The following is a 12,814-nucleotide window of genomic DNA, read 5'->3' as shown; positions in this document are numbered from 1 at the left end:
TTTCTTAGTAATTATTTCATTCTTTAAAAGGTAGAGGGAATAATAAGATAAACTGTCATACAAACTCTGGAAAGCTTGGGAGGAGGTGACCACTCCATCTTAGAATCCATGATGCATAAGAAGAGGAAAGTTGGACATACTCGGCCACACACACCCCAGATTTGGGGAGAACAGATACCCAAAGACTTCAGAGAAAGGAAAAGTAGATCACAATGATGGGGTGTGGCCCAAGCTCAGGTCTTCCCCCCTTGTACCAAAGGGAATCTGGCTCCCATTTGTCTATGGGCCCCAACCCCTCATCTCCCTTTGAAAGGCTTAGCCTTACCTTTTAATCTTATTCAGATGCCCCTTTACCCCTTGCCCTAAAAACAATCTGGCTCCCATTTTAGGTTCCTTATCGATTCCCCTTGTCAACTCCCCTTATTTCCCTTTGAAAGTCCTAGCCCCACCTTTTTGATCTCATTCAGATGCCTTTCAGTCCCTTCATTATCTACTCCCATTGTCTATTCAATCTCTTAGACATTCCAATTTAATTCTCACTCAAACCCTTTTCCCAGACCATTTTCCCAGACCCTTCCCTGGTCACCCAAAGTCACTTTAGTATATAAGACCTACTCTGGCCTCCATTCAGGGCTGAGAATCTCAAGCCCAAAAGGCTGAGCTTTTCTCATGCCTGCTAGTCCTTAGGGGCATCACCTGGCCTAAATGTTTTATCACTAATAAACTTTCCTCTGGCTGGAAGAAGATTTGAGTTGAATTCATTCGGACAGGGCCCTGGCACCACGATCTTGGGGTTCCCAGCACCCGAAAACCTCTAGACCTCTTCATTTTTGTTTCTTTTTTTCCCACTGATTTTTATACAATCTGTTTCCCCTAAAATTTAAGTAGTCTCAAATCCTAAATTTGATTTTTAAAAGACTTAAATGCTCAAGTAGACATTACTTAGCAGACAGCTTAGCACACACTATCATTGTTGTTCAGTCATTTTTCAGTCGTGTTTGATTCTTTGTGACCCCATTTGGGGTTTTCTTAGCAAAGATACTAGTTTGCCATTACCTTCTCTAGCCCATTTTACAGATGAAGAAACTGAGGCAAACAGGGTTAAGTGATTTGCTTAGGGTCACCCAGCTAGTAAGTGTCTGAAGCCAGATTTGAACTTAGGAAGATGAATCTTCCTGACTCTAGGCCCAGCACTCTATCTGCTATGTTACCTAGCTGTCCTCAAGCACACTAAGTTGCAAATAAATGCTTGTTGCCTAAACGACTTTCAAATTATGATTCTCAGGTACCATGGAATGAGGTAATCCTTCTCTCTTATGAATTTGATTTAGAGATTAGGCAATTCTTTTATGTCTAAAGGACCTTCAGGAATAATAAGTAACATTATCAGTACCTTTAATGTTTAAAAGGAAATTGCTAAAAACCCATGTAATTTTCTTTAAAAAGCCTTTAGGAATCCATGGGGAAAGAAACCTTTATTTGAGACTATCATGGCGGCAGCTAGGTGGCACAGTAAGTAAAGCACTGGTCCTGGAGTCAAGAGGACATGAGTTTAAATCCGGTCTCAGACCAGACACTTGACACTTACTAGCTGTATGACCGTGAGCAAGTCACTTAACCCCATTGCCTAGCCAAAACAATTAAGCAAACAAAAAAAAAATATCATGAAATTATTCTGATAACTATTGCTCAGGTACCATCAAGATCTGAGTTTGAATTGGATCCTAGAGGGAATATGGAGCCACTGGACTAGAGATTATAGAGCAGGAGAATAGAACCTAGTCAGTAGGTGAGTAAAGTCTATTAAACAGGAGAGTACAGTGATCAGACCTGTGTTTTAGTAATATCATTGGCAGCTTTATGGAGGACTATTTACCTAGGACACCATGTCCAAGAACTGGGATTTGGTTAAACATTAATGACAGTTTAGGATAGCAAATAACCACCTAGCCATAAGGCTAGACAAAAATAATTTATGTTGAAGAGAGAAAAAAAGGCATGTTCACATTTAGGCTCCAAGTGACCTCACTGTAATGTTTCTACCCTTCAGAGCCTATCTTGAAAAATAGTCTATGTTCCCTTTTATTTACTTCTCTTCCTTCCCCTTTTGGAAGCCTATCCCCACAGCCACCTGCTTTTGCCTCCTACCTCCTTTAGAATGGCTTCCTGGGGATTTTGATAACTGTGGTCCTTTCTTCATCACACTTCTTTTGGCCAACAAAATCAATTAAAGTTTAATCATTCTCTCTTTTTTTCTTTCTAACTCTATGGAGCCCAACCTTCTGGCCTCTTACTCATCTAGTTCAGGTTGAAAATTGAATCTCAGTCCCCATGGACTAAATTTAAGTTAGAAGAAGTCTTGAAATTCCTGTTCCTTACATTGCTATACCACCAATTAGATTGCTTTTTCACTCATTCCTAGCCCTTGGGCAATTTTACAATGCATCAATACCCTTTGAAAAATTCTGGTTTCAGGGGCAGCTAGGTGGTGCAGTGGATAGAGCACCGGCCCTGGATTCAGGAGGACCTGAGTTCACATCCAGCCTTGGACACATAACACTTTACTAGCTCTGTGACCCCGGGCAAGTCACTTAATCCCAATTGCCTCACCAAAAAAAAAATACAGGTTTCCTTATCTCATTCAGATTCTATGGAAACGTAGGGAAAGAAGCTAAAGGCTTATAAATGACCTTTGGCTAGGGAATGTCCATGTTTTCTGGTGTTTTGATTTTCTCATTTTACAACAGCTAGGAAGGTTTGTTCTTTTTGAGGTAGACAAGGTATCATCTACTTATTCAGGTGAACAGGAGCTGTGCTGATAAAATTTGAAATAGCCTTTTAAAATGATTTTATCATGGGGCAGCTAGGTGGTGCAGTGGATAGAGCACTGGCCCTGGAATCAGGAGGACCTGAGTTCAAATGCAGCCTCAGACACATAATACTTCCTAGCTGTGTGACTCTGGGCAAGTCACTTAACCCCAATTGCCTCACTAAAAAAAAAAAAACAACAAAATGATTTTATTGTATTTCTCTTTTTCTATATCTGTATGAATCCTTAGAGAAATTAATTAAAATAATTGAAATGCTTTAGAAAAAAATCCCATAGAGTATAATAACAGCTATGTAGCTATGCAATTTCACAGCACTAACAATTATAAAAATAGTGCATGAATGGGATGTCCCAGTGAAGACTCCTCAGTGTAATTAAGGTTTGGGATAAGGATGAGTGGGATGAAGGGTCCCATGAAGACTTCTCAGAAGAATAAATAGAAATTGTATTAGACTCAAGGCTGGCGTAGCAGCCTGACAGGCCTAAGTTTTGGTTTACTAGAAATCACCTGAGTTACGGGAGTCTAGCCCCAAGTACCCCCCCTCCCTTTTATGCCATTGTTATATCAGTAGTTAAAGTTTGCCAAGCCTGAAACTCCTGAAGCCCCCCTGTATCTTGTTGTACCTGTTGCTATATTCCAGTCATGGTGACCTGGCTGTACAGTACAATGTATCTCAGTAGTTAAAGTTTGAAACCCTCCCTTTTGTATCATGTTGTTACACCTGTTGCTATATTCCAGTTACGGTGGTAACCTTGCCACAACAGCACAGCGTCTAGTTTGACTGCACATTTTTAATTGTTTCTTTGGCAACGCTTCAGTAAAGTAAGGGGCTACATACAGATATGTATATAGCTTCTATGTTATGTTTTCTGTTTCTATAGATTTGCTCAGGGTGACGTTGCCAATGTTTGTCAGAAGTGGGGCTTGAACGTGGGCCTTTCCAGTTCCAAAGTCTATCACTCACTAATGTCATGTGGAATATGGGAGTTCTGCAAAAATACAGAATTTGTAGACTCACATTGGCCAGTTGGTGGAAGGGGGGCTTTGCCCGTTAGGGCTATTTAATCTGGTTCTTTGTTCCTGTACTCTGTCTCCCCTCATCAGAGCGTTCTGGTGGAGGGACACCCTATTCTCGAGAATAGCAAATAAATTAACTTTCTGTTTCTCCTTGAAAAACCTCTAAGCAGTTTTTTAAATTTGAGTGGCATCCCCCACAGCATTTGTTAGAAAACCTCAGATTTAGAAAAAACTTGGGATTACTGGATGGCCAATATGTGTTTTCTAGTTATATGATGCCCTCGTGTGGCAAGTGAATGACATGATATACTTAAGGAAAACCCTTGCCATCTAGGACCCTATTCCCAAACTTTTGCGACTACAGAACACATATGAGATTGTGATATATTAACAGAACTCATAAATTTAAGTCCAGGCAGAAAATTTGGCTATCTTCAGATTTTCCTCAAATAACCTTCTTTTATAGGGATTAGGATTAGACTTGTGATTTCAATAGTATAAGGAACTCTCAGATGAAGAAACTCTCTCCATCAGTGCAGATTACTACCTCCTCTGCAATTTACAGTTATTAGATAGTTGCCTAAAGCACTGAGAAGTTAAGTGACTTGCCCAGGATCATGGGTCAGAAATAGGATTTGAACTGAGGTCTTCTTGGTTCCAAAGCCATTATTCATTATTCACTACACCACATTACCTATCTCATCAAACAAATAGAAGGAATTATTAAGGACAAGGTAGATGTGTTTGATTATAGGAAAACAACTGGACCTGTGTTTTTATTGATGTAGGGAACTTCCAGATAAAGAAACCCTTTCTACCAATGCAGGCCAGCATCAGTAACTTATAGGCTTAGAGCAGAGGTTTTAAGCCAGAGTCCATGAACTTTTTTAAAAAATATTTTAATAACTGTAATTTCATTATAATCATCATTACATATAACTGTATTTCATCATAATATTTCATTATTTATAATCCTATTTATTTTATCTTTATGCATTTAAAAACCATTATCCTGAGAAGGGCTCCATCAGCTTCACCACAGTGCCAAAGGGTTCCACAAGACAAAGAAGGTTAAGAAACATATTTTAGTTGCTTAGATCATAGAGCTATTCAATTATTTGCCCAGGGTGACGTTGCCAATGTTTGTCAGAAGTGGGGCTTGAACGTGGGCCTTTCCAGTTCCAAAGTCTACTTTCTATCTACTACATGACATTTATCACTCACTAATGTCATGTGGAATATGGGAGTTCTGCAAAAATACAGAATTTGTAGACTCACAGTTGGTAGAGTTCTCAGAGGCCATTATCTGGTGGTTACCTTACCAAGGATTCCCTCTACAACATCCCCAAGCTTCTCCCCTCCCCAGCCTTTACTTGAATACCTTTAATAAGAGTGAATCCACTGCCTGCTGAGGCAGCCCATTCCATATTTGGATAGCTACCATTGTTAGGAAGTTTTTCGTGACAATGATTCTTTGAGACTTCCTTCCACCTATTGCTTCTGGTACTATTGCCCTCTGAGGCCAAGCAGAACAAGTGGAATCTATCTTCCATGTGGCCATCCTTCAAAATATTTAAAAACAATTCTAGTACCCCATTCTAGGTCTTCTCCAGGTACAATCTCAAGGACTTCTAGCAACCTGCCCAGCATCTTTAAAGTTCCGTTAGTTTAGGAATGTCAGCCTAAAGCAGTAGTCTCCAAAGTGGATTGTGCAATGGACCATTGTCCACTGGGGATGTGGAAAGGAAATATTAGCACTTCTATTTACATTTATTTTTATCTAAAAATAATAAATTGAGCCAGATTGACAGCGGCATCTGTACTAGGTTGTATGTAAGATGGTCACGTGTTATATGCACAACTCAAGGTATCCTAAAGTAAGAGGTGAAGCTCTATTATGTCAAAGGGTTGACAGTGGTGCCCTCACTCATTCATTTGCTTTCAGCATATTGTGGCATATTGCAGTTTATGTTAAGTAGATTTTTGGATTATTTCAGGTTGTTTTAAAGTAAACAAACACTAACAAAATGAACAGTCGGCTTAAAAATATTCCTCTAATAAAACCACTGATTAAAGATAACTTTATCAATTTGAGTACATGCAAACAAGAAATTGGCAGAGTTGACACTTCTTTTCCAAGTACTTCTTCATAAAACACATTATGAGGTAAAAACAAGGATGATCTCATTGGATCTGACAAGAGATCAGCAAAAAAATTCAAAATTATCATTGAAACACAGGATGATGTCAACTGTTGTTAACAATGAGTCTCTTTCTAAGTGTATCTTATGATTCTTGATACTAGCTAATGAGAGTATGAAACCATCGTGATTAGCAAGGCATTTAAAAACTTAGCTTTTCTTACTAAAAACTATCTAGGTCACCCACAAAAATTCTTATGTGAGCATATTTTAAAAACTTGGAATTAGAATCTTAAAACCTGATTAAAAAATTTCCAAACCAAGATATTCAGTGGGTTTTGAATATGTTTGTTAAAAGTATAAAAATATGACATCTTCTGATTAATTTACAAGAATAATAGATTGACATAAGGAAGATGGAAATTTACTAGCCAAATTTCAACAATGAGCTTAGCATAATTGATAGATGGGACTGATAAATTAGTATCATGATTTAGTGAGGGTAGTCAATGATCATTGCTTCCATTAGGACTTATGTATCTTTGTGAAGCCTCATTTTCAGTTGTGAAAGCCATTCAAAATCAAGTGTAAAAATGAATGGAATTTAGAACCAGACTGTTGACTTGCCATTTCACAAAATGTTAGATCAAGATTTTTTAAAATAATAGAGAATATTCAATCATATTGCTCTTATTAAAATATCAGCTAGGTGGCACGGTGCTTCAAGGGCTGGGCTTGGAATTAGGAAGACAGATTCAAACACTGCTTTATGCTTCCTTTCTCTACTGCTATTATTAATAAGTGTAATAGTTCTATTCAGATTGCCAGGCCATCCAGTGTCCCCATTCCTTTTCTTTTTTTCAGTCATTCTTTGTTATACCTGAAATAAAACTATCTGAGAGGCAAGAACAGGTAAAAGCAATTCCCAAATTGTAGCTCCTAATAGAGAAAACCTCATTTCCAGAAGCATTGCCAAGTGAATGGAAAATCTTTATGGTTAAGAACACTGACACGTTACAGATGCACCAACAGATAGATAGCCAGTATAGTAGCTAGAGCACTGGGCTGGAATCAGGAAGACCCAAGTTCAGGTCTGGCCTCAAACACTTCCTAGCTGTGTCACCCTGGGCAAGTCATTTAACCTATATTTGCCTTCATTTCCTCAGTTATAAAATGGGGATAATAACAACACCTTCCTCAAGGATTGTTATAAAGGATCAAATGAGATAACACTTGGTAGCTTTTATAAACACTTAGCACAGTGTCTGTTACATAGCAGGTGTTATATAAATGTTAACTATTATTATTATTCATTTGTATTCATGTCATATTTCATTGAAATATTGATATTTCCCACACGAGGAATCTCCTTTTACCAGTGCAGACCGGCACTTTCGCTGCAACTTCATAGTCTTAGAGACCTGCTTAGAGCCCTGAGAATCAATGATTTCCCCAGAGTCACATAATAAGACCGGGGGCAGCTGGGTGGTGAGGTGGATAGAATGCCAGGCTTGGCGTCAGGAAGACCTGAGTTCAAAATTGACCTCAGACACTCACTAGCTGTGTGACCTTGGTCAAGTCACTTAACCCTATTTGCTTAGTTCCCTCATCTGTAAAATGAACTGGAGAAGGAAATGGCAGACTACTCCGCATATTTGCCAAGAAAACCCCAAATGGGGTCATGAAGAGTCAAACATGACTAAATGACTGAATAACAGCAAGCACATAATGTGTCAGTGGAAGGACTTGAACTCTGATGTTAGCTTTCTTTTGCCTAAGCCATGCTGTCACTGTACAGGATATGAATGAAAAGTTGATGGGAGAAACCTTCAAGGTTTCAAATTATTTCATCACTATTGATTTCAGTTGGCAAAAACCTTTTCTATTGGTTTTTTTTTATTATTGATAACAAACTTGGGAAAGAAGACGTAGAGTAGGGATTCTTAGCCTTTTTTTTCCCCCTTGTCATGGACTCTTTCAGTAGTTTGGTGAAAACTATGGACCGCTTCTCAGAATCATATATTTAAGTAATTGAAGGAAATGCTGAAATTTGTTTAAAGAAAAAAATCACATCTTTATTCCAATATAATTGGCATTTGTAATCATACCTATTTTGTTTTACGTATTTAAAACGATTATAATTATGGCTAGCATTATATAGCACTTTAAGGTTTGCAAAGTACTTTACAAATATTTCATTTTATTCTTACAACAACCCTGGGAGGTAGAAGCTATCATTATCTCAGTTTTACAGATGAAAAATCTGAAGCAGACAGGATTTAAGAAAGATGCAACTGAAAAAACAAATGAAGAAATAATAAAAATAATTACTAAAATATAAATAATTAGTAGAGGTGTAATTTTTCCCATCCAAGTTCATACACCCCTTGAAATCTATCCACAGATCCCCTGCCAGCCCCTGGCATAGAGGTAACTCTAGCATTATAACTATACCTTTATTAAGAGACATTGTTAAGGTTATTTTGATGACTCACTCCCTTGTCAGAAAATTTATAACCAGAAGTAGAAATGACCTACTAGTCATAGGACTTTGATAACAAGGATTACAGTGTGAAATGATTAATGAAAAATCCCCCAATAAAGTCTCATTCCAGTGCGTCATTGTGACGTGGAGGTGACCCTTCATTCTCAAAGGCTATGCCATTAGTGAAAGCTCGGGCAAATTCTACTCTTCTGGAAAGGCTTAACCCTGTTTGCCTCAGTTTCCTAATTTGTAAAATGAGCTGGAGAAGAAAATGACAAACCATTCCTTTGCCAATGCCAAGAAAACCCCACATGGGGTCACGAAGAATTGGATACAACTGAAAAAACCGACAAACAACATGATGTCAGGGATACAGCAAGCAACTTTGGCCTTACTGCTAATGTTTGCCCTCTGAGATTAGTTTCCATTTACTCTCTATATATTTTATATGTATGTAGTTTGCATGTTGTCACCCCATCAGAATGTGATTGCCATGATTTTTTTTGTTTGTTATTTTGCCTTTCTTTTTTTTTTCCAGCCCTTGACATAGTGCCAGGTATATAGTAAGTCTTTAATATACACTTATTAGAGTCAAAGGTTAGCTAGTTTAAAGACACTAGCTACCAGATGCTAAAGTGTTTGGGGTTGCAGATACTCATATTAAAACACTGACTAAGGCGCAGCTAGGTGGTGCAGTGGATAGAGCACAGGCCCTGAAGTCAGGAGGACCTGAGTTCAAATCTGGCCTCAGACCAAACACTTGACACTTACTAGCTGTGTGACCCTGGGCAAGTCACTTAACCCCAATTGCCACACAAAAAAAATACTGACTAAAATGTAGAGGCATTGAGAGCTGCTTCTGTAGAGAGAGTACTAAGTAAAATACAGTCAAATAGTCCAGGAAACATAGATGTCTCTGGAAGTTTTGGAGATGGTCAAAGGTAGAGACAGGATTAGGTTGAGGCCAAATTTAAGGGAAATGGGAGAGAATGCTGGTCCTTGGGCTCCATATTCACCACTCTGTCAACCACAGCACACTGTCACTAGGAGCTCAGTTTGTTGTTGCTGTTGTTTTAATTTATAAAACAAAGACAATAATGCTTGAGCCACCTCTCAGGATACATTCACCCAAACTCCCATGTTCAGAACTTGAAGCCTATTTTTGGTGCTTCCTTTCCCTTTATAGGATGCCAAATCCTCTTGAATATATACCTCTTCAGCCTCTCTTGCATTTCTTTTTCCTGCACTGCTACAACCCTAGTGTAGGTCTCCATTATCACCAATCTGAGACTATGGCAAAGGCTTATTTATGCATTTTCCTACTGCCACTTGGCTCCAATGTATCCTTTAAATCTCTTTTATAATAACTTGATCACAGAAACACATTAATTATACCTGTAGGGAAACTTGGTGTTCATTTCAGGGGTTCTTAAGCTGGAACCCTCTTAAGTAATGGATCCCCCAAGTAGTCAATACATAGATTTCAGGGGTTCATGAACTTATATGGAAAAATGACATCTATTCCAATGTAATTGACGTACTTTGTAATCTTACCTATTTTAGGCCTTTATAATGTTCTTCTGAAGCATACTATTTGCTCTTTTTTTTCTTCTGTTTTGTTTTGTTTCCTTTTTTTTTGATTCCTCCTATTGGTTCTAATTCTTCCTTAAAACATGACTAAGGTGAAAATATGTTTAAAAGAAATGTGTATGTAGAGCCTATACCAGATTTTGTGCCGTCTTGGGGATGGAGGTGGGGAGGGAGGGAGAGAAAAGTTTAAAACTCAAAAGCTTATGGAAGTGACTGTGGATAACTCAAAGTAAATTAATAAAAAGAAATAAAAAGAACTCAAAAAAAGTTCTGAGAAGAATAAAAGCTATCATTTGTTGTAGCTACATAAATACATAGCACTTTATAAATCTATACATAAATATAAATAAATGCATAGCACTTTAAAATTTGCAAATACTTTATGAATGTAAATAAATATATATTTATAAGTATTTTCTCATCTTATCCTCACAACAACCCTGGAAAGTTGGTGCTATTATTATCCCAATGCTACTGACAAAGAAATTAAGGTGGAGGTTAAATGACTTGCTCAGGATCACACAGCTAGTAAGAAGGGTTCTCTTACTCCAGGTCCATTCTATCCACTGCTGAAAAGGGATGGAGATTCACCAACTAGCTGAAAAGGGATCCTTAAGTTCCATTAGCCTGTTGAAGGAGTCCATGACACGAAAAAAGAAGCCCTGATCTAGTACAATTCTCTCATTTCACAGATGAGGAAAATGAAGCCTAGAGAAATTAAATGCATTATTGCTCAAGGTCACACAGGTAATGAGTAGAAGAGGCAGTAAGACAATCAACTGTCCTGGGATCCTTCCAGCTTCATGGTCCTTTGTTTAGCAATTCTGCACTTTTTTTTTAGCCCATGATTTCATCCCTGTACTGACCTCTACGGATGCAACTTGGCACCTTCTCTACAATTTGTAGTCATAGACTGTTGCTTCTTGTACTGGGAGGGACTTGCCAATATACGGAAGTGATAGAATTTGAACCCAGGGTTTCCTCACTCTGAGGTCAGTTCTCTACCCATCTTGTTAGGATGTTTTGTTCAATGCGTGGTCTTCTCATATAATATTGCCTGTTAAAGGTATCTGAGTTTGAGTCATACACCTTTTATTAGACCAGGAACTCCATGAGGGCATGAGATGGCTTTTATGCCATCTCAGCTTCTATCTACCTCCGGGACTAGCCTAGCACCTGATATAAATGCTTAATAAATGTTTATTGAATGAATGAATATTTAATGAGAATACTTATGTGAATGGATAACAGAATCTTAGCTCTAGGGCTGAAAGGGCCCTCAGAGGGCCCTCCAGTCCCCTTCATTCTACAGATGAAGATACCGAGGCCTAGGGAACTTCTCCAAGGTCACTCCCAAAGTCCTCTGACTTCCAGAGCCAGGGAGAACAATGTAAGAGAATGATGATGATGGTGATGATGATGGCTTTCAGTAAATGCGTTTGCTGTTTGTGCCCCACGGGATCTGCAACCATCAAAGGGCCTCGGGAAAAGAGCGGCTAATCCAGAGGCCCTCCGGGGCCACATACCCTAACCAGCCTCCCCTAATCATTCAAGAACTCCGGTGGTTTTGCTCCGGGTGGCTTTTTCCCAGGAAGTTGGGCCAAGGCTGAAGTCCAGAATTCCAAGTACAACAGCAGCCTAGGTCTACCATCCTTCTCCCTCTTCTCTTTTTGCTTCTGGATTCTAGGGCAGGGCCAGCTGGGCTGGAGCGCCGCGCTTTGACAGCTACGGGTGAATCGGAGTAGCTCAGAACACGCCTGGTTAAAAGTCCCAGAGGCGAGCCCCGCCTTCTGAGCCTTCTGATTGGCTAAAGGGGTGAATTGGCTGGATGGATGGATGGATGGATGGATGGATGGATGGATGGATAGTCGGGTGGGTGGGTGGTTGAAGGGAGGACGGAAGGAGAGAGGGGGCGGTGTGGGGTGTGTGAACGGTGCGTGTGTGAGCGGTTCCCTCTGCTGCGCCCAGGCTCGCATCCATCGGGCCCAGCAGAGGGAGGAGGAGGTGGAGGGGAGGGGAAGGAAGAAGAGGAGAAAGAGGAGAGGGAGGAGAGGAGAAAAGGAGGAGGAGGGAGAGAAATGTTCATGTGTGCGTGAGAACCTGCGGGTTACCGGTGTCCAGACACGAGCTGGGGCGCAGACCTGTAGGGCCGCTAGCCCCTCGGGTCTGGGGGGTGCGCTCGAGGACTGGGGTGGTGCGTGTGTGGAGGAGGGGGCGCAGCGTTGCGAGGCGTTGGCAGCGGCCGCGGCGGGAGAGGGTGCAGCCCCGAAGGCCGGCTCGGCCCCCGCCTCTTCCAGACGCCGGCCTCCCTCCCCCGAAGGCTCGCACCTCCTCCTACCTTGCCCCCAGCCAGCAAGTCCCTTGCTAGCTGACACCGGCCCGGGAGCGCTGGGGCTAGGGGACGGGGAGGGGGCTGCACGAGACAAAGGGGGCGCGGGGGAGCAGCTGGCGATGGCTTCTCTGAGCCTGGGGGGGCTGAGCGTGAACCGTGGCGGCGGCGGCAGCAGCAGCACCAAGAAGAGCCTGAACGCCCGCAATGCTGCAGTGGAGAGAAGGAACCTGATCACGGTGTGCAGGTAACGAAAGCCCCGGGAAAGACCGGGAGCAAGGGTCGGGGGATGGGGGAGCCCCGCTGCAGGTGAAGCCTGCCCGGGATTTCTCCCCCGCCCTCTCCTCCTTCTGCCGGCCGGTGCCCCTCGGGAAGAGGACGCGGAGCATCCCTCTGCAGGGACCAGGCGGGAGGAGGAGCG

The 12,814-nt window shown here is 41.0% G+C and overlaps 2 protein-coding genes across 6 annotated transcripts in view; one reads left to right on the top strand and one right to left on the bottom strand.

Moving 5' to 3' along the window:
• Positions 1-12,814, bottom strand: part of ABCB1 (ATP binding cassette subfamily B member 1) — a 200,808-nt gene that overhangs the window by 123,813 nt on the left and 64,181 nt on the right. The window lies entirely within an intron of this gene.
• Positions 12,499-12,814, top strand: part of RUNDC3B (RUN domain containing 3B) — a 119,244-nt gene continuing 118,928 nt past the window's right edge. For all 4 annotated transcript variants that reach the window (XM_020987480.2, XM_020987478.2, XM_020987479.2 and 1 more), the window contains exon 1: positions 12,499-12,640. In XM_020987480.2, coding sequence (XP_020843139.1) covers positions 12,516-12,640 — 125 coding nt within the window. In that variant the 5' untranslated portion in view covers positions 12,499-12,515. The remainder of the gene's footprint in view (positions 12,641-12,814) is intronic.

The sequence above is a fragment of the Phascolarctos cinereus genome, unplaced genomic scaffold (genome assembly GCF_003287225.1).
Source record: "Phascolarctos cinereus isolate Bilbo 61053 unplaced genomic scaffold, phaCin_HiC Scaffold_1;HRSCAF=81, whole genome shotgun sequence".
Taxonomy (NCBI): Eukaryota; Metazoa; Chordata; class Mammalia; order Diprotodontia; family Phascolarctidae; genus Phascolarctos; species Phascolarctos cinereus.
This window is presented reverse-complemented; position numbering and strand designations above follow the sequence as displayed.